Source organism: Dipodomys spectabilis, unplaced genomic scaffold, assembly GCF_019054845.1.
Source record: "Dipodomys spectabilis isolate Male_0828 unplaced genomic scaffold, ASM1905484v1 ptg000125l, whole genome shotgun sequence".
Taxonomy (NCBI): Eukaryota; Metazoa; Chordata; class Mammalia; order Rodentia; family Heteromyidae; genus Dipodomys; species Dipodomys spectabilis.
The window spans coordinates 5269957-5291953 of record NW_024870802.1 but is presented as its reverse complement, the minus strand read 5'-3'; the positions used below and the strand labels follow the sequence as shown (position 1 = coordinate 5291953).

The window sequence follows — 21997 nt, the reverse complement described above, 5'->3', positions numbered from 1 at the left end:
TTCCCCCTATTTACTCTAGGTTGGCTCAAGCTACCCAGGAAAGAACAGACCTTTATGCAAAGCAGGGTCGAGGAAGCCAGTTTACATCAAAAGAAGAAAGGGATAAGTGGATAAAGAAGGAGCTCAAGTCTTTAGATCAAGCTATTAATGACAAGAAGAGACAGATTGCCGCTATACATAAGGATTTGGAGGACACTGAGGCAAATAAAGAGAAAAATCTGGAGCAGTATAATGTAAGAACTTTTTTTTTTTTGTCGGTCGTGGGGCTTGAACTGTGGGCTTGGGCGCTGTCCCTGTGCTCTTCAGCTCAAGGTGAGCGCTCTACCACTTGAGCCACAGCGTTACTTCCAGTTTTCTAGTGGTTTATTGGAGATAAGAGTCTCACAGACTTTCCTGCCCGGGCTGGCTTTGAATCGCAATTCTCAGGTCGCAGCCTCTTGAGTAGCTAGGATTACAGGCGTGAGCCACTGGCGCCCGGCTTTTTTTTTTTCCTCGGTTGGTTGGGGCTTGAACTCTGGGCCTGGGCGCTGTCCTTGAGCTCTTCAATTCAAGGCCAGTGCTCTACCACTTGAACTACAGCACCACTTCCGGTTTTCTGGTGGTTAATTGGAGATGAATCTCATAGGTGGCTCTGAATAGTGATCCTCAGATCTCAGCTTCCTGAGTAGCTAGGATTACAGGCGTGAGCCATAGGCATCCAGCTTGTAAGAACTTTTATAATGGCCTTGTAAAAATCTTTTAGAGGATATAAACGTCGTTTTTCAATTTTATGTATTTAAGCAGTTGCCTGTTGTTCTTAAAATGTACAGAACATATACTTATTTAGAGAAGGACAGCAAAATTTAATGTGTATATGGCATCCCCCCCCCCCTTTTTTTTTTTTTTTTTAATCGGTCATGGAGCTTGACCTCTGGGCCTGAACGCTGTCCCTCAGCTCTTCAGCTCAAGGCTAGCGTTCTACCTACCACTTGAGCGACACTGCCACTTCTGGTTTTCTGGTAGTTTATTAGAGATAAGAATTTCACAGCCTTTCCTGCCTAGGCTGGCTTTGAACTGCGATCCTCAGATCTGCCTAAAGCCGGAATTTTTTAGTAGTTCGTTGAGGTAAAAGAAGTTGGACATACTTAAAATATCATTTTATGCACTTTGTCAAACCATGTACACATAAATTCATAACCATAGTTAGATAATGAACATGTTCTTCATCCAGACACATTTCGGTATCGCTGGATGATGTCTTCCTTCCCCTCTTTCCTTCTGCGTCTTGCCATTGTTTTCAGCCAGTGGCCTCCTTGGCTTTGCTATAGATTGAAGTGGGAGAATTGAATTTTAAATTGGAATTGTTTTTATTTCCACAGAAACTGGACCAGGATCTCAATGAAGTCAAAGCTCGAGTAGAAGAACTGGACAGAAAATATTACGAAGTAAAAAATAAAAAAGATGAATTACAAAGTGAAAGAAAGTTAGTGATAGACTAAAATATACATGAATTATGTGGTTCTTATTGTTCAGACTTGATTTCAGTATTTTGTTCTAAAGTATATCTTGCGTGTTTAAAATTAAAGGCCTTCTAATTTTTATTGGTTAGTTACTTGTGGAGAGAGGAGAATGCAGAACAGCAGGCACTTGCTGCAAAAAGAGAAGACCTTGAGAAGAAGCAGCAACTCCTTCGTGCAGCCACAGGAAAGGTGGGCAGCTTCTTTCACTACCGCCATTAGTTCTGGTAATATGAGGATAGAGTCCAAATCAATTATAAGTACGAAATAGTTGGATTTTTAAGTGGTAGTAGAGACTATCACTCATGGTATTTAGTTTCTTTGGTGTGGTGGTAGTACTGGTATTGGGGCTTGAACTCAGGACTTGAGTGCTGTCCCTTAGCTTTTTTTTTTGTTGTTAATTTCTTTATTGGGGTTTAGGACATGGGCTGAGAAAGGTCACCTTGGGGCATGTCCTTCCTCCCAGGTCCCTTAGCTTTATTACTTAAGGCTGGCAACACTGCCACTTGAACTATAGCTGTACCTCTGACTTTTTGATGGCTATTTGGAGATAAGAGTCTCATGGACATTTTTTCCCGAGCTGGCTTCAAACTTTGATCCTCAGATCTCAGCCTCTTGAATAGAGGATTACAGACATGAGCCACTGGTGCCTGGCTGCTATTATTATTGTTGTTACTGTTATTATTATTTACTGCTACTCCTATTATGTTATTTGCTTTTGTGATACATAGTCTCATTATGTTGGCCTGGAACTTGTAATCTTACCACCTCAGCTCCTGAGTGCTGGGGCTTCAGGCTTGCACTACCGCTCGTGCTTGCCACCCATGTTATTAACAGAATACTTTCAATTTTCAGACGCCTCTTTAACATTAGCATAGTGTTAGATATAAGTGGCTTATTTCAAGAGGATGATTTGTTTGTTGGAGAGTATGTTAAAGTCTCTGGCTTATATTTAAAATATGGCATAATGTGCTTTTTGTTTATTTGAGATAAGATCTTATGGAGCCCAGGCCGGCTGGCTGGGGTAGGGCTCACAATTTTGTCTCAGCTTCCCAAGAACTAGGATTACAGGCGTGACCCTCCAAGCCCAGCAGATGCACTCATTCCTTAACTAGCTGGAGTGATCTTACTGTTTTCCATTGAACAATTTATAGGCCATCCTAAATGGAATAGACAGCATAAACAAAGTGCTGGACCACTTTCGTCGAAAAGGAATAAACCAGCATGTTCAGAACGGCTATCATGGCATTGTGATGAACAACTTTGAATGTGAGCCCGCCTTCTACACGTGTGTAGAGGTTACTGCTGGGAACAGGTGAGATGGGTTGCTTGATTTGATTATAGGGTTTTAAGGGGAAAGAGGGAGTAAGAATAATCTTTAAAACAAAAACGCAGCTTTTTGTAGTTGAGAACAATTTATCATCTTTAATCTTCAGTTCTACATTTAATTTTTTAATTAAAGAATTAGAGCCGGGCGCTGGTGGCTCACGCTTGTAATCCTAGCTACTCAGGAGGCTGAGATCTGAGGATCGCGGTTCAAAGCCAGCCCGGGCAGGAGAGACCATGAGACTCCTATCTCCAATAAACCACCAGAAAACCGGAAGTGGCGCTGTAGGTCAAGTGGTAGAGCGCTTGCTTTGAGCTGAAGAGCTGAGGGACAGCACCCAGGCCCAGCGTTCAAGCCCCACGACCGACCCAAAAAAAAAAAAAAAAGAATTAGATACTAAGTATTACTAATTGTAGAAACTAGAATTTTACAGCTCTAAACAGAGAGATGTAGTTTATTTTTTATTTTATTTTTGTCAGTCATGGGGCTTGAACTCTTGGCCTGGGTGCTGCCCCTGAGCTCTTCAGCTTAAGTCAAGTGCTCTACCACTTGAGCCACAGCACCACCTCCAGTTTCTGGTGGTTAATTGGAGATAAGAGCCTCATGGACTTTCCTTCCTAGCTGGCTTTGAACTGCAGTCCTCAGATCTCAGCCTTCTGAGTAGCTAGATTATAGGCATAAACTACTAGCACCCAGCTGATTGGGTTATTTTTTAGGTGGATTCTTAATTTTTGCCCCTCTTGTTTGAACCATGATCTTGTGTATGTTTTTTGCCATAATTGGGACCAGGTGTGTGCCACTGCATACAGCTATTAGTTGTAATAAGATCTTGAGAAGATTACCCGGGTTATCCTAGAACTGTTATCCTTTCGAACCCTACTTCCTTCTGATTACAGGTGTGAGTATGTAGGTAGGATAATATATGTGACTGATTGTACCTTGTTGCTATTGGACTTTTCTAGAGTTTTTTTTTTTCCATTCAAATTGGATTTTACAGGAAAAATGTGAGTTTGAAGGTTACTTATAACACTAGTAATAAAGATGTTTTCTGTTTCTGTTTATTCATAGGTTATTTTATCACATTGTTGATTCAGATGAAGTCAGTACAAAGATTTTAATGGAGTTTAATAAGATGAATCTTCCTGGAGAGGTCACTTTTCTGCCTCTTAACAAGTTAGACGTCAGGGACACTGCTTATCCTGAAACCAATGTGAGTCAGTGTGTATTAAGATCTACCTTTTTGAAATTACTTCTTGTCATAGTATTTACTTAATTCATGCTAGTGCTCAGGCATTATATATTGGGATTCACTGGCCTGTAAAGGTAAACATGCTGTCTGAATGGAGTATAGCTTCGCTGGGTGGGGTTGAGGAGGGAAACAGATAATAGCCAAGACATGAAACAAATCATTGTAAATGTATGATCTTCAGGAAGACAGAGGAGGTTATAGAGTTGGGGAAGAATTTGCCAAGCAACTGTTATTTAAAGGGTAACGTGTCAAGTTTTCTAAATAAGTTTTTTGTTTGTTTGTTTGTTTGTTTTTGCCAGTCTTGGGGCTTGAACTCAGGACCTGAGCACTGTCCTTGATTTTCTTTTTGCTCAAGGGAAACCTAACACTCTACCACTTGAGCCACAGTACCACTTCTGGCTTTTTCTGTTTATGTGATGCTGAGGAATCGAACCCACAGCTTCATGCATGCTAGGCAAGCACTCTACCACTAAGCCACATGCCCAGCCCCATCTGTATACATTTTTAAAATAGTTTATAAACTAATATGTTCAGTGAAACTCCATCGTACAATTAATGTAAGCTAATGTAAAAAGAAAAATAGTGGCTAGCATGATGATAGACTGAAATCTGGTTGCTTTTGTTACTAGCTTGTCCATTTTAAGTGGATTAAAAGTAGTCTTCAGACACCATCCTTGAGAAACTGCTTTGAGGTCTTCGACTTCAGAATCTGGGTGGCAGCAGCAACTCTTATCATCCTCTAAGATGAAGACTGAAACCATCTTAGAGTAATCAACAGAAGTGTAATGTCAAGAATTATTTTTTGGGGGCTGGGAAGGTGGCTCAGTGGTAGAGCGCTTGCCTTGCATGCCTGAGGCCCTGGGTTCGATTCCTCAGCACCACATAAGCAAAAAGAAAAAAAAGCCGGAAGTGGCGCTGTGGCTCAAGTGGTAGAGTGCTAGCCTTGAGCTGAAAAGCTGAGGGACAGCGCCCAGGCCCAGAGTTCAAGCCCCACGACCGGAACCCCCCCCCCCCCCCAAAAAAAAAAAAAAGAATTATTTTTTGGTTGGTCGTGGGGCTTGAACTCAGGGCACTATCCCTGAGCTGCTCTAGAGCTAGTACTCTACCTTTTGTGCCACAGCTCCACTTCTGGCTTTTTGATAGTTAATTCGAGATAAGAGTCACAAACTTTCCTGCCTGGGCTGGTGGCTTGGGATTCCTATCCTCAGATTTCAGCCTCCTACAGTCATGAGCCACTGGCACCTGCCTCAAGAGTATTGATAAGCTGCAAAAGGGCTTTTTTTTTTTCCTACTTTCCAATCTACAAATTACCTACATGGTGAAAGAATGAAACAAGACAAAAAATTGCATTTAGTGTGGTTATACTTAATATAGCAATAAAAAAAAACCCCAAACCATAGAAGATAGAACTAGGAGTTTGGAGGAAGTCTAGATGATGGTCCTCCCTCTCAGGTAGCCACTGTGGGTGACCATTGTGTAATTAGAAAAGGGGCACTCAGGACTTCTAAATTGCCATCAGTGTGTTCTGTTCCTGATGCTGCGTGATGTTATATTAGTGTTCTCTTTATGATTCTTAATCTAAGCTAAACTTACATGTATAACATCTTTCTATGTAGAATATATTTGAAACTTTTTAAGCAGTTACAGAAACCTTGTCCTGGCAACTTAGGAGTTAAAATGGAGGTTTTTGTCTGAAAAAGAATTTTTCTGAATGTCGATATCCGATGTATAAAATTAAAATATTTTGAGGAAATACTATTAGTTTCACATTTATTAAGTCTTCAGTGACAGATCCTATGTTAAGTGTTTGCATACATTAACCAAAAAAAGCTATACGTAAGGGCATTTGTGTTTATTTGCATGTCAAAAAGATGCAGATCATAATTCTGCACAGTTTTTAATGAACTGTATTGGGGCTTTGTTAATGAGATCCTTGTTTTTAGGATGCTATTCCTATGATCAGTAAGCTGAGATACAATCCCCGATTTGACAAGGCTTTCAAACATGTATTTGGCAAGACACTAATTTGTCGTAGCATGGAAGTTTCAACCCAACTGGCCCGCGCTTTCACTATGGACTGCATTACTTTGGAAGGTTTGTAATAATAATTCCTAGCTTTGAACAAATTCTAATAAAAGATTTAATGCATAGTTAGTGTAATATATCACTTGAGCAGTGTACATGTCTTATAAACATAAACTGTATGTTAGAATCATAGTGTTAGTAGTATATAATTGACAAATTCATGTCCAATTATTTTATCAGTTTTTTTTTTTTTTTTTTATTGCCAGTCCTGGGCTTGAACTTAGGATCTGGGCACTGTCTGAGTTTCTTTGTGCCCAAGACTAGAGTCACTAGAGTCACAGCACCACTTCCGACCTTTTCTGAGTAGCTTATTGGAGTTAAGAGTCTCACGGATTTTCCTGTCCAGGCTGGCTTCAAATGTGATCATCAGATCTCAGCCTCTCCTGAGTACCTAGGATATAGATGTGAGCCACCGGCACCTAGCTATCAGTTTTAAATAGTTGTGTGTTCAAGTAAGATTACAAACAGATTCCATATTTGATGTTTAGTTGATATAAACATTTGGTCTTTAGCAAGTATGCTTAATCTTTTTTGCACTTCCCTTGGCTGTTTGAAACCTGTGGATCTTTTCTCAAAGATTTTAGGATCGGCTAAGAATGTGGCTTAATGGTAGAGTGCTTGCTTAGCATGCATGAAGCCCTGGGTTCGATTCCTCAGTACCCCATAAACAGAAACCCGGAAGTGGTATTATGGTAGAGTGTTTAGCCTTGAGCACAGAGAGGCTCAGGGACAGAGGCCAGGCGCTGAGTCTTATTAAGCCCCTGGACTGGCAGGAAAAAAAAAAAGAATTTAGGATTACAAAGGAACCAATTATGTTGAGTAGCTAGAATTACAGGCATGAGCCACTGATGCCAAGCTCTGTGCTATTGTTTTGGATGATCAAGTTTCCCAGATTCAGTTAGCCGTAATTCGAAGCTGGATCCTGTGTATTATTTACAGAGTGGTTTAAATTCTTTTCCTTTTAGTTTTCATAGTGTAGTTAAAGTTAGGATTCCATTATATTGTTTTGTCATTAAGTATAAAAAATGTTGTACAGAATACTACCTTTCTGTTTTGTTCATAGGTGACCAGGTCAGTCACCGAGGGGCTTTAACTGGAGGTTATTATGACACAAGAAAGTCTCGACTTGAATTACAGAAAGATGTTAGAAAAGCAGAAGAAGAACTAGGGGAACTTGAAGCAAAACTCAATGAAAACCTGCGTAGAAATATTGAAAATATCTTTTTGTTTTGTGTTTAATTATTGTTACTGTCGGAAAAAATAACATTTAAATTTTTGATATTGTATATTTTCTCATGTCAGTAAAAGTCCATGGGCAAATAGTCCATGTGTTTTACTTTGGCTTTTATTTAACCATAGGAGCTTATGTTTTTGCCTATTTACCTTCTGAAGACTAAGGGAAAAAACTAAAACTACTCTTAATATTGGTATAATTGTTAAGTAGTTAATACTGATGAGTCTAATTTTGAAGGAAAAGAACCTGAGGGACAGCAGAATATAAGGCAGTAAGGCAGAGAGGAAACAGAATTAGTCAGTGACTTGTAGAAGGGAATCCTGGGCATTGTCCCAAGGAGGAGAGGAGGAACATGCATACCTGTCAAATACATTTGGATTAGAAAATGCTTGTTACTATCTAGAGGCCATTCAGTGCAGATTTGCTGTTAGTGGAGGAAATGGCCAGCTAATACCCAGATCTGAGTAATTGTAGTTCTTTGAGATAACAGTGTTCCCCACCATGTGCTTATGTAATCCTGCAATTCTGTCTACTTAAGGAGGCCAAGATCTGAGGATTGCAGTTCAAAGACAGCCGGGGCAGAAAGGTCCATGACATCACCATCTGGAAATGGAACTGTGACTCAAGTAGGAGAGCACTACCCTTGGCCACAAAAGCTTAGGGACAGCACCCAGGTCCTAAGTACAAAACCCATGAAAATACAAAGCCCTCCCCCCCCCCCCCCCAAAAAAAAATAGTGCTACATGAAGAGTGGCCAGTTCACCTCACTACTGAAATAGTTGTTTGTTGCATTTTTTTTTTTTTTTTGGTCAGTCTTGGGGCTTGAACTTGGGGCCTGGGTGCTGTCCGTCAGCTCTTCAGCTCAAGGCTAGTGCTTTACCACTTGAGCCACAGCGCCACTTCTTGTTTTTTGAGTGGTTTATTGGAGATGAGAGTTTCATGGAGTTTCCTGCCCGGGCTGGCTTTGAACCGCGATCCTCAGATCTCAGCCTCCTGAGTAACTAGGATTACAGGTGTGAGCCACTGGCGCCCGGCGTCCATTGCATTTTTTTTTTTTTTTGGGTCCGATCGTGGGGCCTGAACTCTGGGCCTGGGCACTGTCCCTCAGCTCTTCAGCTCAAGGCTAGCACTCCATCACTTGAGCCACAGTGCCACTTCCGCCTTTTTTTTTTTCTGTTTATGTGGTGACTGAGGAATGGAACCCAGGGCCTCAGGCATGCAAGGCAAGTGCTCTACCACTGAGCCACCTTCCCAGCCCTCCATTGCATTTTTTAAAATGACCTTGGTGCTTTGGTAGAAGGCAGAAGTACCTGTTGTGTGCTTTTCATTTTGCCACATGGTACTAACGGTGCAGGTACTTGTGCATCAGGAATAAAGTTAATTTTCACTTCTTTAAGGGCATTCATAGTGAAACTGGTCATTTTTATTTATCTTTTTATTTGTGCCATCAGTACAAACAACAGCACGTAGAAAAAAATCATAAGCTTTTACCTTGGAAGAGTCTGCATACAATGCTTGGGAGAACTGCCTAGACTTGACAGGTGTGTTAGCACAAAGTATGGGCAAATGTTAAGAAAAGGAATGTTGAGAGCAGCTGCCAGCTCCTGTATTTGATCATTACACTGAATTCTTCCTCCACATGGAGCAAGAGTTACTGTTATACCTAACTCCGTAGAAGTGGCTTAAGCATAATTGATTACACAACAAATACTTTTGGATGAAAAGACATTTAAAAATATATCATCCTGATAGATTTTGCTTAAGTTCCTTTAGAAACTCCTGAGCGTTTCTTCTGTTGGTTTTTGTTTTGGGCATAAGCTATTAGTAAAGTAAGTTTGCTTGTGATTTGGAGAGTAGAATGTGGGGATAAAAATGTTATGAGCCTTTTTTTTTTCTTTTTTCAGTATTGAGGTTTGAACTCAGGGCCTTGCACTTGATAGGCAAGTGCTCTTCCACTGAACTGAATCTAAATCCCCAATCCTTTAGCTTCTTTTAAGATTAGAAAAATTTAGTGTCGGTATTTAGTTCAATGATGCATAGTCCATAAATTTGCAAAAATAACTTACTTTGTAGTAAAGTTGAAGAAAAGTAAAGCAAAGTACTCATAAGAACTGAAGAGAACTTTGAACATAGGGTATTTCTATAACCTGGAGATAATTTTCCTTAGCTTTGTATATGAATTAATAATGAAATTGATCAGTTGATGAACCAAATGCAGCAGATTGAGACTCAACAAAGAAAATTTAAAGCATCCAGAGACAGCATATTATCAGAAATGAAGATGCTTAAAGAGAAGAGGCAGCAGTCAGAGAAAACCTTCATGCCTAAGGTCTGTGAGTATGTGTTTATTACAGATTTAAACTGTCTGAAGTTGGAGTGTGCTTTGTGATTCACTGAAGCTTATGAGTTCTGTTTTTGTTTGGGCCTGTATCTCTGTCCCATACTTACACTCCTGTCACCAGGTCTCTGCTTATTTTAGGTTGCATTCCAGCTTCCACTTTAATTGGAAAAGTAGGCATTTTGGCTATAGCGTAGTAGTATTGTCTGACAATATTACAGTTATTTCAGTATTGTGTTTTGATTTGATTGTGCTAAAATGGCTACAAATAGTTTATTATTGTCGCATAAACTTGAAGCAGTTTTGGTAAAAAGCTTTATTAAATATATCAATAGTGCCGGGTGCTGGTGGCTTCCTTCTGCAATCCTAGCTACTCAGTAGGCTGAGATCTGAAGCCAGCCCGGGTAGAAAAGTCCCTGGAGACTTTTATCTCTAATGAAGTACTCAAAAAAGCTGCAAGTGGCATCATGGCTTGAGTGGTAGAGTTGAGGCCTCAAGACTGGCCAGAAACTTCCCCCAAAACAACAACAACAAAAAAGACCTTCCTGCTTTGCCCCTGTAATAAAGTCTCAGCGAAACTTAAAAAAAAAAATCAATACAGATGCTCATTACTGTGGGATTATTTCCCAATAAATCCTCCATAAGTTGAGAATATCACAAGTTGAAAGTACATTCAATGTATTCGCCTACTGAAAAATATAGTTTTGCAACACATTATAGTACTTAGTAGTTAACTGAGCTATGTGGTTATTTAGGCTCATATATATGGCTTGTATCCTTTTTTTTTTATTGTAAGCAGTATAATGATTAAAGCCCTTATTAATAAGTGGGAAATCAACTTGTTATGTAGCAACGAAGCTTACAGAGTTTGGAGGCAAGTTTGCATGCCATGGAGTCCACCAGAGAATCACTGAAAGCAGAGCTGGGGACCGATTTGCTTTCTCAACTTAGTCTGGAAGATCAGAAAAGAGTGGATGCACTGAATGATGAGATTCGGCAACTTCAGCAGGCAAGTACACCTAAAAAGGAAAAGATGATTGGTAATTGGCTGTTGTGAAAAGTCCCTCACTTGGAATATCTAAGAATCTGAAAGCTGAGTGCCAGTGGCTCATGCCTAGCTACTCAGGAGGCTGAGATCTGAGGATGGCGGTTCAGAGCCAGCCTGGGTATGAGTGAGACTCATCTCCAGTAAACCACCAGAAAACCAGAAGTGGCGCTGTGGCTCAAGTGGTAGAGTGCTATCCTTGAGCTGAGGGACAGCGCCCAGGCAAGTTCAAGCCCCACAACTGACAAAAAGAAAAAGAATCTGAAAAAGCAAATTGAAAAACTTAGAGACTTGAATTTTTTCTATCTGTGAGAATAAATAAGGTTTTAGTAAGATTTTTAAAGTGTTGTGTATATTTGGATTATAAAAAAAAACTTCCATCTTAATGCATGTGTATTATTAGTAAGATTGAGCTTATATTTATATATATCTATATATATATACACGCATATACACACATAGATAAAGATGGATAAAGATGCATTTTTTTCTGACCACTAACATATTTAGTAATGCTTTAATTTTTGTTATTGTTGATAGGCTTATTTGTTTTTGAGCCAGGGTCTTCCCTAGACTTGAAAAACTATCCTAGGCTGGCGCTTAAGATACTCAGCCTTCCTGATGCTGACTGTAAAAAAAAAAAATGCCTATGTGTAAGCCATTAATACTGAACCCAAAACAAGAAAAGTAGGAAAAGGAAATTCTTTTCAGCAGCAAACCTTAGAAAAAGAACTAGGCACAAAAATTAACTTTATTTGAGTCTTGTATATAGCCCAGACTTGGATCCTCTTTCTCAGCCTCCTGAGTGCTGGTTTTACAGATGTGCAAAACCATACCTGGCTGAAAGTCAACATTCTGCTGAATAAGGAAGAGAGAGAAAGTAAAGGAAGGGTAGCGCCTTGTGAAAGGGTAGAAAACATTTCTCTTGGGTACTGCTGGCTCACACTTGTAATCCTAGTTACTTAGGAGGCTGAAAGCTGAGGGTAACAATTCAAAGCTAACCCAGGCAGGAAAGTCTATGAGACCAATATCCATAATTAATCACCAAAAAGCTGGATATGGAGCTGTGACTAAAGGGGTAGAATGCTAGTTTTGCCCAAAAAAGCTAAGGTGAAGTGCTCAGGCCTCAAGTTCAAACCCTATTGACCCTCCCTCCCCAAAGAAAATGAAATAAAACTGCCTTTCAGCTCATTAGTGTCCAGGTAATGGAAAGGACAACAGATGAACATTTCTGAGAAAGTTCATGCTTATACAGACAACTGATTTTTCTTTTCTTAATTATAGGAAAACAGACAGTTGCTAAATGAAAGAATTAAATTAGAAGGCATTATCACTCGAGTAGAGACTTACCTCAATGAGAATCTGAGAAAACGCTTGGATCAAGTAGAACAGGTATGTTCGTTTTGGGGGGTTCCTTGGTGCCTAAACCATACTAAAAGTGGCTGTATGAAGCACAGGCTCAAAGTCCAAAGCCTGAACTGTCCTGCACAGACACAACAGCCTTTGAGGATTAAACCCCTGTTGGAATATAGCGCAGCATGATTGCAACCTCAGGAACAATGTCTGAAATGAAACTAAAGGCCTTTGGAAGTGCCATTGATTTAACACTAGGCATACCTCTGGCAGTAATGGAAAACACACCAGCACCACTAGGGGTAGGAAGCTAGGAGTGCTGTCCCACTACCTGGACCGGCCACACAGCTAGTCCACAGAATGAGCAGCAGCCTCTATCAGAAGCAGTTCTTGTTGCCTGTGTGTGTGAGAGTGACACAGCAGGACCATGTACACAGTTTGCACCACCCCCAGACAAAGCAGGATGCATTCATCCTTAAAGCCATGTGCCAGTTCCCTCCACAGCAAGGACACAGACAAAGCCCAGAAAGTGGGCAGAGATTCAAGTGAATCTGAAACACAGACCCATGGCCTCTTCTGTCAGGAGAAAGCAGAAGAGATGCCACCCACTGCGCTCCCACAGCCATCAAACCTCCAGGCGATCGGAACTGAAGAGAAAATCTGAAAGGCTGTGGTTTGTTGCAGGACATTGAGGGAGAGAGGAGGGAAATAGGGAGAATAAAGTCAGATGACAGCAGCTATGAAGGTTATATGGTTGCTGCCATTATGCTGTTGAGCTTGGAGAGGCACAAGGGACGTTGAAGCAGTCACACTTGACACACAGCTGCTGTCCCCGTTCACTGAGGCTTTGTGGCCCTCACCTGTCATAACATTCACTTCATCTGAGGGCATGCATTGTCAGCATTTGTGCATGTATTCTTTAAAGTGCATGCACTGTAGATCTAAAAATTTTTATGCGAGGAAACATCAGAGATAAAGAAGTTTACCACAGAGGAAGGGCTTAGCCTGAACAAGGCAGTGTTTCCAGATAGCACATCAGATGCAGTTTCTTCCTTGCACTTTGGATATGGTTATGGCATTTGTAGACTTGGGTAAATGCAGGATAACTGGTGCTGAGTAGAGAAGCCTGATTTAATTTAGTAGGGAAGCTTTCCACTTCTCTAATCCGGTGATTGGGTTGAACACAATTACAGTACAGTAATAACTGAGCTCCCCTTCCTTGATGAGGGAGCTGAGGATTAACTTGTAGCACCTTTAAACATATCCACATACGCAGCATTGGCCACTTGCTTCTGTTTGAAATGAAGCCGTGTTTTGGTTGTGGTCCGAAGAAGCTTTCGGTGCTACATGGCATCTTCTCTGGAGCTCTCAGCATTGAAACATGACAGATGGGTAAAATACTGTGAGGTTGGATTTTGTATACCTTCCTTTAGTCATCTTTGGACCCAGTGGTTTGGGGGATTTTGTAATTATTATTTAAAATTTTTGGTTTGAGGTGTTTCCCTGATTTTGTGTTTTAGCTGAAGTTCATAAAGAGAGTGCTTTAAAGTGTGCAGCTGATGAAATCCTGTATAAGACAGCACATTTCCTTACAGAGCTGTTACACCATCCTTTCTTGCTGAGAAAGTAGACTCAAGTCTTAAATACTGCCTTTTAATTGTGTCCTGTAGCTTTATATCTCGCCTTTGTAAAGGTGATGCCTGTACCTTCTTTATGATGAGTAGCTAGCGGTGACTGCTTTATCTGCTGATTTTAACGCTATTGCTAGAGAAGGTTTTTGTTCCAGATGGTGATAGAAAAAGCTAGTTAAAAATGGTGTTGGATCCCATAGCAGTACCAGTAACTTGGCTAGTTTCTTTTCTATAATTTGCTTGGGGTGACTACAGAAACTGGAAAGGCAGGTGCTGCTGTTGATGTACCATATACCTCCATTATTGCTCTTTTATAAAAATACACATTTATAATTTGAATTTTTAGGAACTTCAGCGTTGGAAAAAAGTATCTCAGTTTACTGTGTTTGTTGGCACTATATAAAAATGAATAGTCATATTGGTCTAGAAATGTTAAATTTGATTTTTTAAGTGAGTACAGTAGTGACACTTAAATATGAAGGTCTTACCTATGGGGTTTTATTATAGAAATTAACAAAGTACTCTCTAAAGATTAAGAAAAAGAGTGTTGGGGGCTGGGAAGTTGGCTCAGTGGTAGAGTGCTTGCCTTGCATGCCTGAGGTCCTGGGTTCGATTCCTCAGCACCACATAAGCAAAAAGAAAAAAGCCGGAAGTGGCACTGTGGCTCAAGTGGTAGAGCGCTAGCCTTGAGCTGAAGAGCTGAGGGACAGTGCCCAGGCCCAGAGTTCAGGCCCCATGACCAGACCCCCCCCCCCCCTCAAAAAAAAAAAAAAAGAAAGAAAGAAAAAAGAAAAAGAAAGCGTATGAGAGCTCTGTTTGAAAACCTGGGCTTTGGAAACACTGAGACCAGCCATCTTGACTACAGGCCTGGTTGAGTGTTAGTACTGCCACCTAGTGTGCAATTTCTAGCATGTCTGAGAATACATCTGGCCTCAGTACCTGCCTTGACCCCTGTCCTGGCACAATCTCAGTACTTTGTAGGTGCTGTTAATGCTTTCTCAGGAGTAGTGAGATGAAAGTTTCCAGTAATTTTGTCATTACCTTTTCCCCCCTTTAACAGGTACTTCAATTATTTGACGGTATATGAAGTACATATAATTTTGTTTGGGGTGTTCATATTTGACAGCAGCCATTCTTGGCAGTCTTCATGTTTTGTAACTTAACACAGTTCGTGTTTTGTGGCTTAGTGTTCACGGTCCTTTTGTGTGGCAGGAACTTAATGAACTGAGGGAGACAGAGGGAGGCACAGTACTGACTGCCACCACATCTGAACTCGAAGCCATCAACAAAAGAGTAAAAGACACCATGGCACGCTCTGAAGGTACATTTCTATGTACTCATATTTTTTGATACTTGGTAAAATGGAGCTTATTTGATCTATACAGCTGTTTACTACATGATAAAATATCCAAATAGGTAAAAGCACATACTAAGATTTTTTTGTGTTATTCATCATAAATGACAGTGAATTGAGTTTAGTAGGGTAATCATAAATTATAGCTTTTAGTTTGCTGAAATGTTTCCGACAACTTTATACCAAATGACTATAGCATCTTTTTAACAAAGGATAAAACATCTCAGCTAGATGCTAGTGGCTCTTGTAATACTAGCTGCTTAGGAAGCTGAGATCTGAGGATAGTGGTTCAACACCTGGGCAGAAAGAGACTGTCTTCTCCAGTTAACCATCACAAAAGCTAGAAGCAGAGCTGTGGCTCAGGTTGTAGAGTGACAGCCTTAAGCAAAAAAGCTAAGGGACACTGCCTAAGCCTTAATACTGTCACCAAAAAAAACTTTTTTGAATCGTAATTCCTAGCATTTAGTTGTTACAAAGAAAAACTTCCATTTTTTAAATCAAAACGTGAACATTAAACAATAAAAAATATTTAATAGGCAGTCAGTGTCAGGATGATTGCTCATATACACTCCAACAAATTTTGTTCAGATTTAATTGGCTTGTGAATTTTTACAGTAAAATTTACACACTCGAAAAACCTAAACGCTTATTTTGGGAGCTATGACAATGTTTGTTCTGTGACAAATTCTTTGTTCTGGCTATCTTAACAGATTAATTTTGTCTCTCCTCTCCCCGTCATAGATTTGGACAATTCCATTGATAAAACAGAGGCTGGAATTAAGGAGCTTCAAAAAAGTATGGAGCGCTGGAAAAATATGGAAAAAGAACACATGGATGCTATAAACCATGATACTAAAGAACTGGAAAAGATGACAAATCGGCAGGGCATGCTGTTAAAGAAAAAAGAAGAATGTATGAAGAAAATTCGAGAACTTGGATCACTTCCCCAGGAAGCTTTTGAAAAGTACCAGACACTGAGCCTCAAACAGGTAAATCTTATTTTAAAATTGGAAGTACCTACACAAATCTCCCAAGAGTTCACGCTTTCATTTATGCTTTATTTTCTCTTTGTAGTTGTTTCGGAAACTCGAACAGTGTAACACAGAACTAAAGAAGTACAGCCATGTAAACAAAAAGGCTTTAGATCAGTTTGTAAATTTCTCTGAGCAGAAGGAAAAATTAATAAAGCGACAAGAAGAGTTGGATAGAGGGTATAAATCCATTATGGAACTGATGAATGTACTTGAACTTCGAAAATACGAAGCCATTCAGTTAACTTTTAAACAGGTATGTTTCTGTTTATAGATAAACTAGGAAAAAGGCTCCGTGCTCACTCTGTAAGGTGGATCTAAAACATATGAACAAATCCAGCTGATAGATCCCTGACATGTTTATTAACCTAAATGTTGTACACAGTTTTGAGAAGAATTCAGTGATAGTCTTTGTTAAGTGCGGGGAAGGGCTGTGAAGCTGAAGGTGGAACCCAAGAGGCAGAGTCCTGCACCTTGCTTATCCACTCAGCTGCATCCTCGGCACTTGGCTTTTGACATAAGGTTTTGCCATGTGGCTCACGCTGGCCTTAAACTTTACGTAGCTCAGACTGACTCAAACTTTCAGTCTTTCTGTGTAAACCTCCCCACATGCTGAGATAACAAGTATGTGCCACTGCATATAATGGCAATAGCAGCTGCTGCTTCTGTGTATGATTATTGTTGTTGTTATTTGGCAGTACTGGTTTGAACTCAGCTTCATGCTTGCTTAGGTAGGTGCTCTATTGCTTAAACTATGCCTCTGGCCTTTTTTTGCTCTGGTTATTTTGGGGATAGGGTGTCACTTTTTCACAGTCTGCCTGGACTTTAGTCTTCTATTTATGCTTCCCATTGTAGCTGGGATTACAGGCATGTGCCAACACATTCAGCCTCCCTGCCTACCCCCCAGTCCGTTGAAATAGGGTCTTGTGAACTTTTTTGCCTGGGCTGGCCTTCACATTTTTCCTAACCTTACCCTCCTTATAGCTAGGATAACAGGCATGAATAATTGTGTCCAGGAGTTATTCTTGTTCATAACATTAAAACATACTTGTGGTGTTGGGGATTTAGTCAGTGGAAGAGTAGGGCTTGAGTTCAGTCCTCAGCTTTAAAACAACAACAACAAAATACAAAAACAAAAAGTACACACACAAATATACTTGGGATTGCTTTAAAATGTATCCTGTGTCAAGCAGTAATACATGTAACTCCAGCTAAGCAAAATTTGTATTTGAATTGATGCTTTTCTTGAAGGTATCAAAGAACTTCAGTGAGGTATTCCAGAAGCTTGTTCCTGGTGGCAAAGCTACTTTGGTGATGAAGAAAGGCGATGTGGAGGGCAGCCAGTCCCAGGACGAAGGAGAAGGGAGCGGGGAAAGCGAGAGGGGCTCCGGATCACAGAGCAGTGTCCCGTCGGTCGACCAGTTCACTGGAGTTGGCATTAGGGTAAAGAAGCATCACTTCTTTCCTCCTCACCGCATTGCCGTAGTACAGTTGGTAGATGCATGTGCAATTCTGAGTTGTAACACTGTGCAGAGCAATTTAAAAAGTGATGGTGGAAGGACTGAGTACTCTAGAAATACTCAAAGTCCAGTCATAGTAATCCCCGTACAACTGATACGGGCTGATAAAAATGTAAGAAAAGTGACGATGCCCGTTCTGATACTACCGTATCGATGTGTTGTCTTAGGTGTCTTTCACAGGAAAACAAGGAGAAATGAGGGAGATGCAGCAGCTTTCCGGGGGGCAGAAATCTTTGGTAGCTCTTGCTCTGATTTTTGCCATTCAGAAGTGTGACCCAGCTCCTTTTTACTTGTTTGATGAGATCGACCAGGCTCTGGACGCGCAGCACAGGAAGGCCGTATCAGGTACAGCTTCGTTTTGTTTTCTAGCCCTTCAAGGTGATAGCTTCCCTCTGTTGTAGTGGAGGGACTAGACAGGACAGAGGCAAGTCTATCATGCATGCAGAGAACTAATCCCTCTTTCGGTTTGTAAGGTTAGAATTAGATTAGTCTTTTTGTTTTATTGTTTTTGGCTCTATTTAGGTTTGAACTCAAAGCTTTATGTTTATAAAGATATTGCTCTACCATTTGAACCATGACCCTACCCCTGTTTTTTGCTGGTTACTTTAGAGATAGGGTCTAGTGAGCTTTTCTGTTGAGGTTAACCTTGAACCACTATCCTCCAGATCTCTGCCTTTTCACTTCCTAAGCAGTTAGGATTATAGGCTGACTATCAATGCCTGCTAGATTGTCTAAATGCAGAATTAACATGCTTGTTAAAGTGTGTGTGTGTGTGTGTGTGTGTGTAAACTTTGCTGTGACATTTTTAATACTATATTAAAAATTTCTTTATATTAAAAACTATTCTGTAGCTTTAAGATAGAGGTTAAAAGATTTGTTTTTTAAAAAGTCAGGTTGGTAATTTTTATATGTATGTAATTATGCAGATATATGTTCAATAGTGCTTTTAATAGTTTTGAACTCTAGGTAAGAGGAAAAACTGATTTTTTTTCCAATCTAAATGACTACTTTTCACAGATATGATTATGGAACTTGCTGTACATGCTCAATTCATTACAACTACTTTTCGGCCTGAGCTACTTGAGTCGGCTGACAAATTCTATGGTGTAAAATTCAGAAACAAGGTAATTTTATTTTACTTGGAGTTTGTTTGCTAGGATTGAAGTCATTGAGTTTTTTTTTTTTTTTTTTTTTTAATGCTACCTAAATAGTGAAAGAAGACTTGGAAAGTCACTGCTTATCTGACATCTTTCTAAAGGAGAAACTTTTTTTTAGTACCTATGGTGGCTTAGCAATTGTTTTTTTTGTTGTTGTTGTTTTTGTTTTTGCCAGTCATGGGGCCTGAACTCTGGGCCTGGGCGCTGTCCCTCAGCTCTTCATCTCAAAGCTAGCACTCTACCATTTGAGCCACTGTGCCACTTGTGGCTTTTTCTGCTTATGTGGTGCTGAGGAATCGAACTCAGGGCCTCATGCATGCAAGGCAAGCACTCTACCACTGAGCCACCTTCCCAGCCCAGCAATTGTTTTTATAACATCTTGATTTTCTTTATCTTTCTGTCTATTCAATGCTTTTGTTGTTGTTCCAGTCCTGGGGCGTGAACTTGGCCTGGATGGTATCCCTGAGCTCTTTGGCTCTACCACTTTAACCACAGCTCTCCTTTTGGCTTTTTTTGTGCTTAACTACAGAGAAGAATCTCATGGTGGCTCACACCTGTAATCCTGGCTACTCAGGAGGCTGAGATTTGAGGATTACAGTTCAAAGCCAGCCTGGGCTAGAAAGTCTGTGAGACTCTTTTTTTTTTGGGGGGGGGGGGGGGGTCCGGTCGTGGGGCCTGAACTCTGGGCCTGGGCGCTGTTCCTCAGCTCTTCAGCTCAAGGCTAGCACCCTACCACTTGAGCCACAGCGCCACTTGGGGCTTTTTTTCTTTTTGCTTATGTGGTGCTGAGGAATCGAACCCAGGGCCTCATGCATGCAAGGCAAGCGCTCTACCATTGAGCCATCTTCTCAGCCCCAAAGTCTGTGAGACTCTTATCTCTAGTAAACCACCAGAAAAAGTTGGAAGTGGCGCTGTGGCTCAAGTGGTAGAGCACAGAGGCTCTGGGAATAGCATCCAGGCCCTGAGTTCAAGACCGAGAACTGGCAAAAAAAAAAAAAGTCTCATGGACTTTACTCCCTGGGATGGCTTTGTACCATATTCCTCAGATCTCAGCCTCTTGAGTAGCTAGGATTATGGGCATAAATCACTGACGCCTGGCTTCAGTGCTTCTTTATTAACAATTCTTGGCTGAACCACATAACTCTTGGTAACTTACAGCTTGAAGATCCTTAGATGAAATAGCAAAGTAGTGTAAACTGCACCAAAAGATGTAAGCACTTCTTGACACCTTCCACGCGTCCATACGTTGAGGTGCCGCTCAGACAAAGGTTTCACCTGTGTTTCAGAAATTGTTTGATGTGCTAAGTAAAACTTGTAGTGATGGCTTTCCCTTTGCACTGCAGACACTGGGATGTTTATTTGGGGCCTAACAGGTTTTGTGGTTCACACTTGTTCTTCAGGTTAGCCACATTGACGTGATCACGGCAGAGATGGCCAAGGACTTTGTAGAAGATGACACCACACATGGCTGAGCAGACGTCTGCGCACGCTTCCGGAGATGTGTATAGTTTCGTGGCTCTCATGCCCAGGAACTGTAAATTTAAACCTAATATTTAGTCGCGATTACTCATTTTTAGATTTAGAATATACATAGTCCTTTTATATCTTCGTCTTTGTATTTTATAAAATACTCTGTAATGTGGCATTTTTACTTAGAGTTTGACTTTTATTCCCCTCATGGCGTTTTGTAAAGTATCATCCTCCTATGTTAAATCTTGTGAATCATTCTAAATATCCTTTCCTAATTATTTTATCAACTATCTGCCTCTTTTTATAGCTTTAAATAAATAATTGGTTTTATGACTTGTTTTATGTGTTTTTATTTGTTATTGAAATAATTAGTTTTTCTCAAATGTCTACTTTTTATTCACTTCCATTCGGTGGGCAATCTAGCGCTTCTGCTGTCTTTAACCTTCAAATTCTTTGGTGAGATAAATTAGCAGGAATACTTGTAATTTTGCCTAAGAAAAAGGTGTGACTTTCACTTGAAAGGAGATAAATTCAGTTCCATATTTCACTTTTTGCAGTGATTTTCAGTCCACGCTCAGTCATGGGTAACTTCTAAAGCTTAGGACACTGCTGGGTTCTTTTTTTTGGGTCCGGTCATGGGCCTGAATTCTGGGCCTGGGCGCTGTCCCTCAGCTCTTCAGCTCAAGGCTAGTGCTCTACCGCTTGAGCCACAGCGCCACTTCCAGCTTTTTTCTTTTTGCTTATGTGGTGCTGAGGAATTGAACCCAGGGCCTCAGGCATGCAAGGCAAGCACTCTACCACTGATCCAACTTCCCAGCCCATGCTGGGTTCTTAGAACTGCAAGGAGAAATGTGGTGGCCTGGTCACTGCTGCCCAAGCCCCCAGTGATCTGAGTGTCAGTGAGGTTTGAGCTCAGTACAGCAGCCCTTTGAAACTCATTCTTAATTTAAGATGGTGGTGTATTTATTAGAATGTGTGGCTTGGGAAGGCGGTTTCTAGTGTGATAAATGCAGAGCATTAGACACCTACCTCCCCTCCCCAATTTTTTTTCTTTTCCCCTGAATAAGTAATTTCTGAAGAGTCATTACTCCCCTCTCCTCTGGGGCTTTTTCTGTTTTTAAATGGCTTGAGCTATAAGTTCACATGCCATAAAATTCACCCATGTGCACCTGTACAATTCGACGTTTGTTGGTCTATTCACATAATTATACACCCATTCCTGCAGTCTAATTTTAGACTAGTTTTTTACTGCCATCAAAATAAACTACTAGTTAGCAGTTGACTCCCTCTTCAGCTCCTGGCAACACAAATTGACTTTCTCTCTTGATGCCGTAGGTCTGCAATTCTGGTTGTTTTGTACGGTGTAGGTAGTACTTGGTGACTGGTTTCTTTGCTTAGCATGGTGTTTTCAAGATTCATCCATGCTATCATGAGTTAGCATGATTGCTTTCTGCCCCAGTCTCTGCATCCTCTGTAGCTAGGGTTACAAGCATGAGCCTCTGCACCCGGCCTAGAAATAATATGCCTATTCTTCTGTCATCTTTTATTCAGTCATTGCTCCTTCCTTGTTCTGGAGCTGAAACAATTCAAGCTTCTGTCTTTTACACTGAGGGTGGTATACTAGGCAACCAGCTGCGCTGGTGCAGCTCCAAGTTGGAGCAGTGAAAGGTTAACCTACCCCCTGTGTGGTAGGCCTGTCTTCCTTCT

The 21997-nt window shown here is 40.7% G+C and overlaps 1 protein-coding gene across 1 annotated transcript in view; it reads left to right on the top strand.

Annotated features, from left to right (window-relative positions):
* Positions 1–20625, top strand: part of Smc3 (structural maintenance of chromosomes 3) — a 43642-nt gene extending 23017 nt beyond the window's left edge. Inside the window, exons 13-29 of the mRNA XM_042689247.1 lie at positions 20–233; positions 1359–1462; positions 1589–1688; positions 2651–2811; positions 3892–4033; positions 6016–6166; positions 7221–7373; positions 9569–9720; positions 10580–10738; positions 12059–12166; positions 14971–15079; positions 15854–16101; positions 16187–16399; positions 17395–17586; positions 17831–18008; positions 18681–18787; positions 20221–20625. Of these exons, the coding sequence (XP_042545181.1) occupies positions 20–233; positions 1359–1462; positions 1589–1688; positions 2651–2811; positions 3892–4033; positions 6016–6166; positions 7221–7373; positions 9569–9720; positions 10580–10738; positions 12059–12166; positions 14971–15079; positions 15854–16101; positions 16187–16399; positions 17395–17586; positions 17831–18008; positions 18681–18787; positions 20221–20292 (2563 nt within the window). The 3' untranslated portion in view covers positions 20293–20625. The remainder of the gene's footprint in view (positions 1–19; positions 234–1358; positions 1463–1588; positions 1689–2650; positions 2812–3891; positions 4034–6015; positions 6167–7220; positions 7374–9568; positions 9721–10579; positions 10739–12058; positions 12167–14970; positions 15080–15853; positions 16102–16186; positions 16400–17394; positions 17587–17830; positions 18009–18680; positions 18788–20220) is intronic.
* The last annotated feature ends 1372 nt before the right edge of the window (positions 20626–21997 follow it).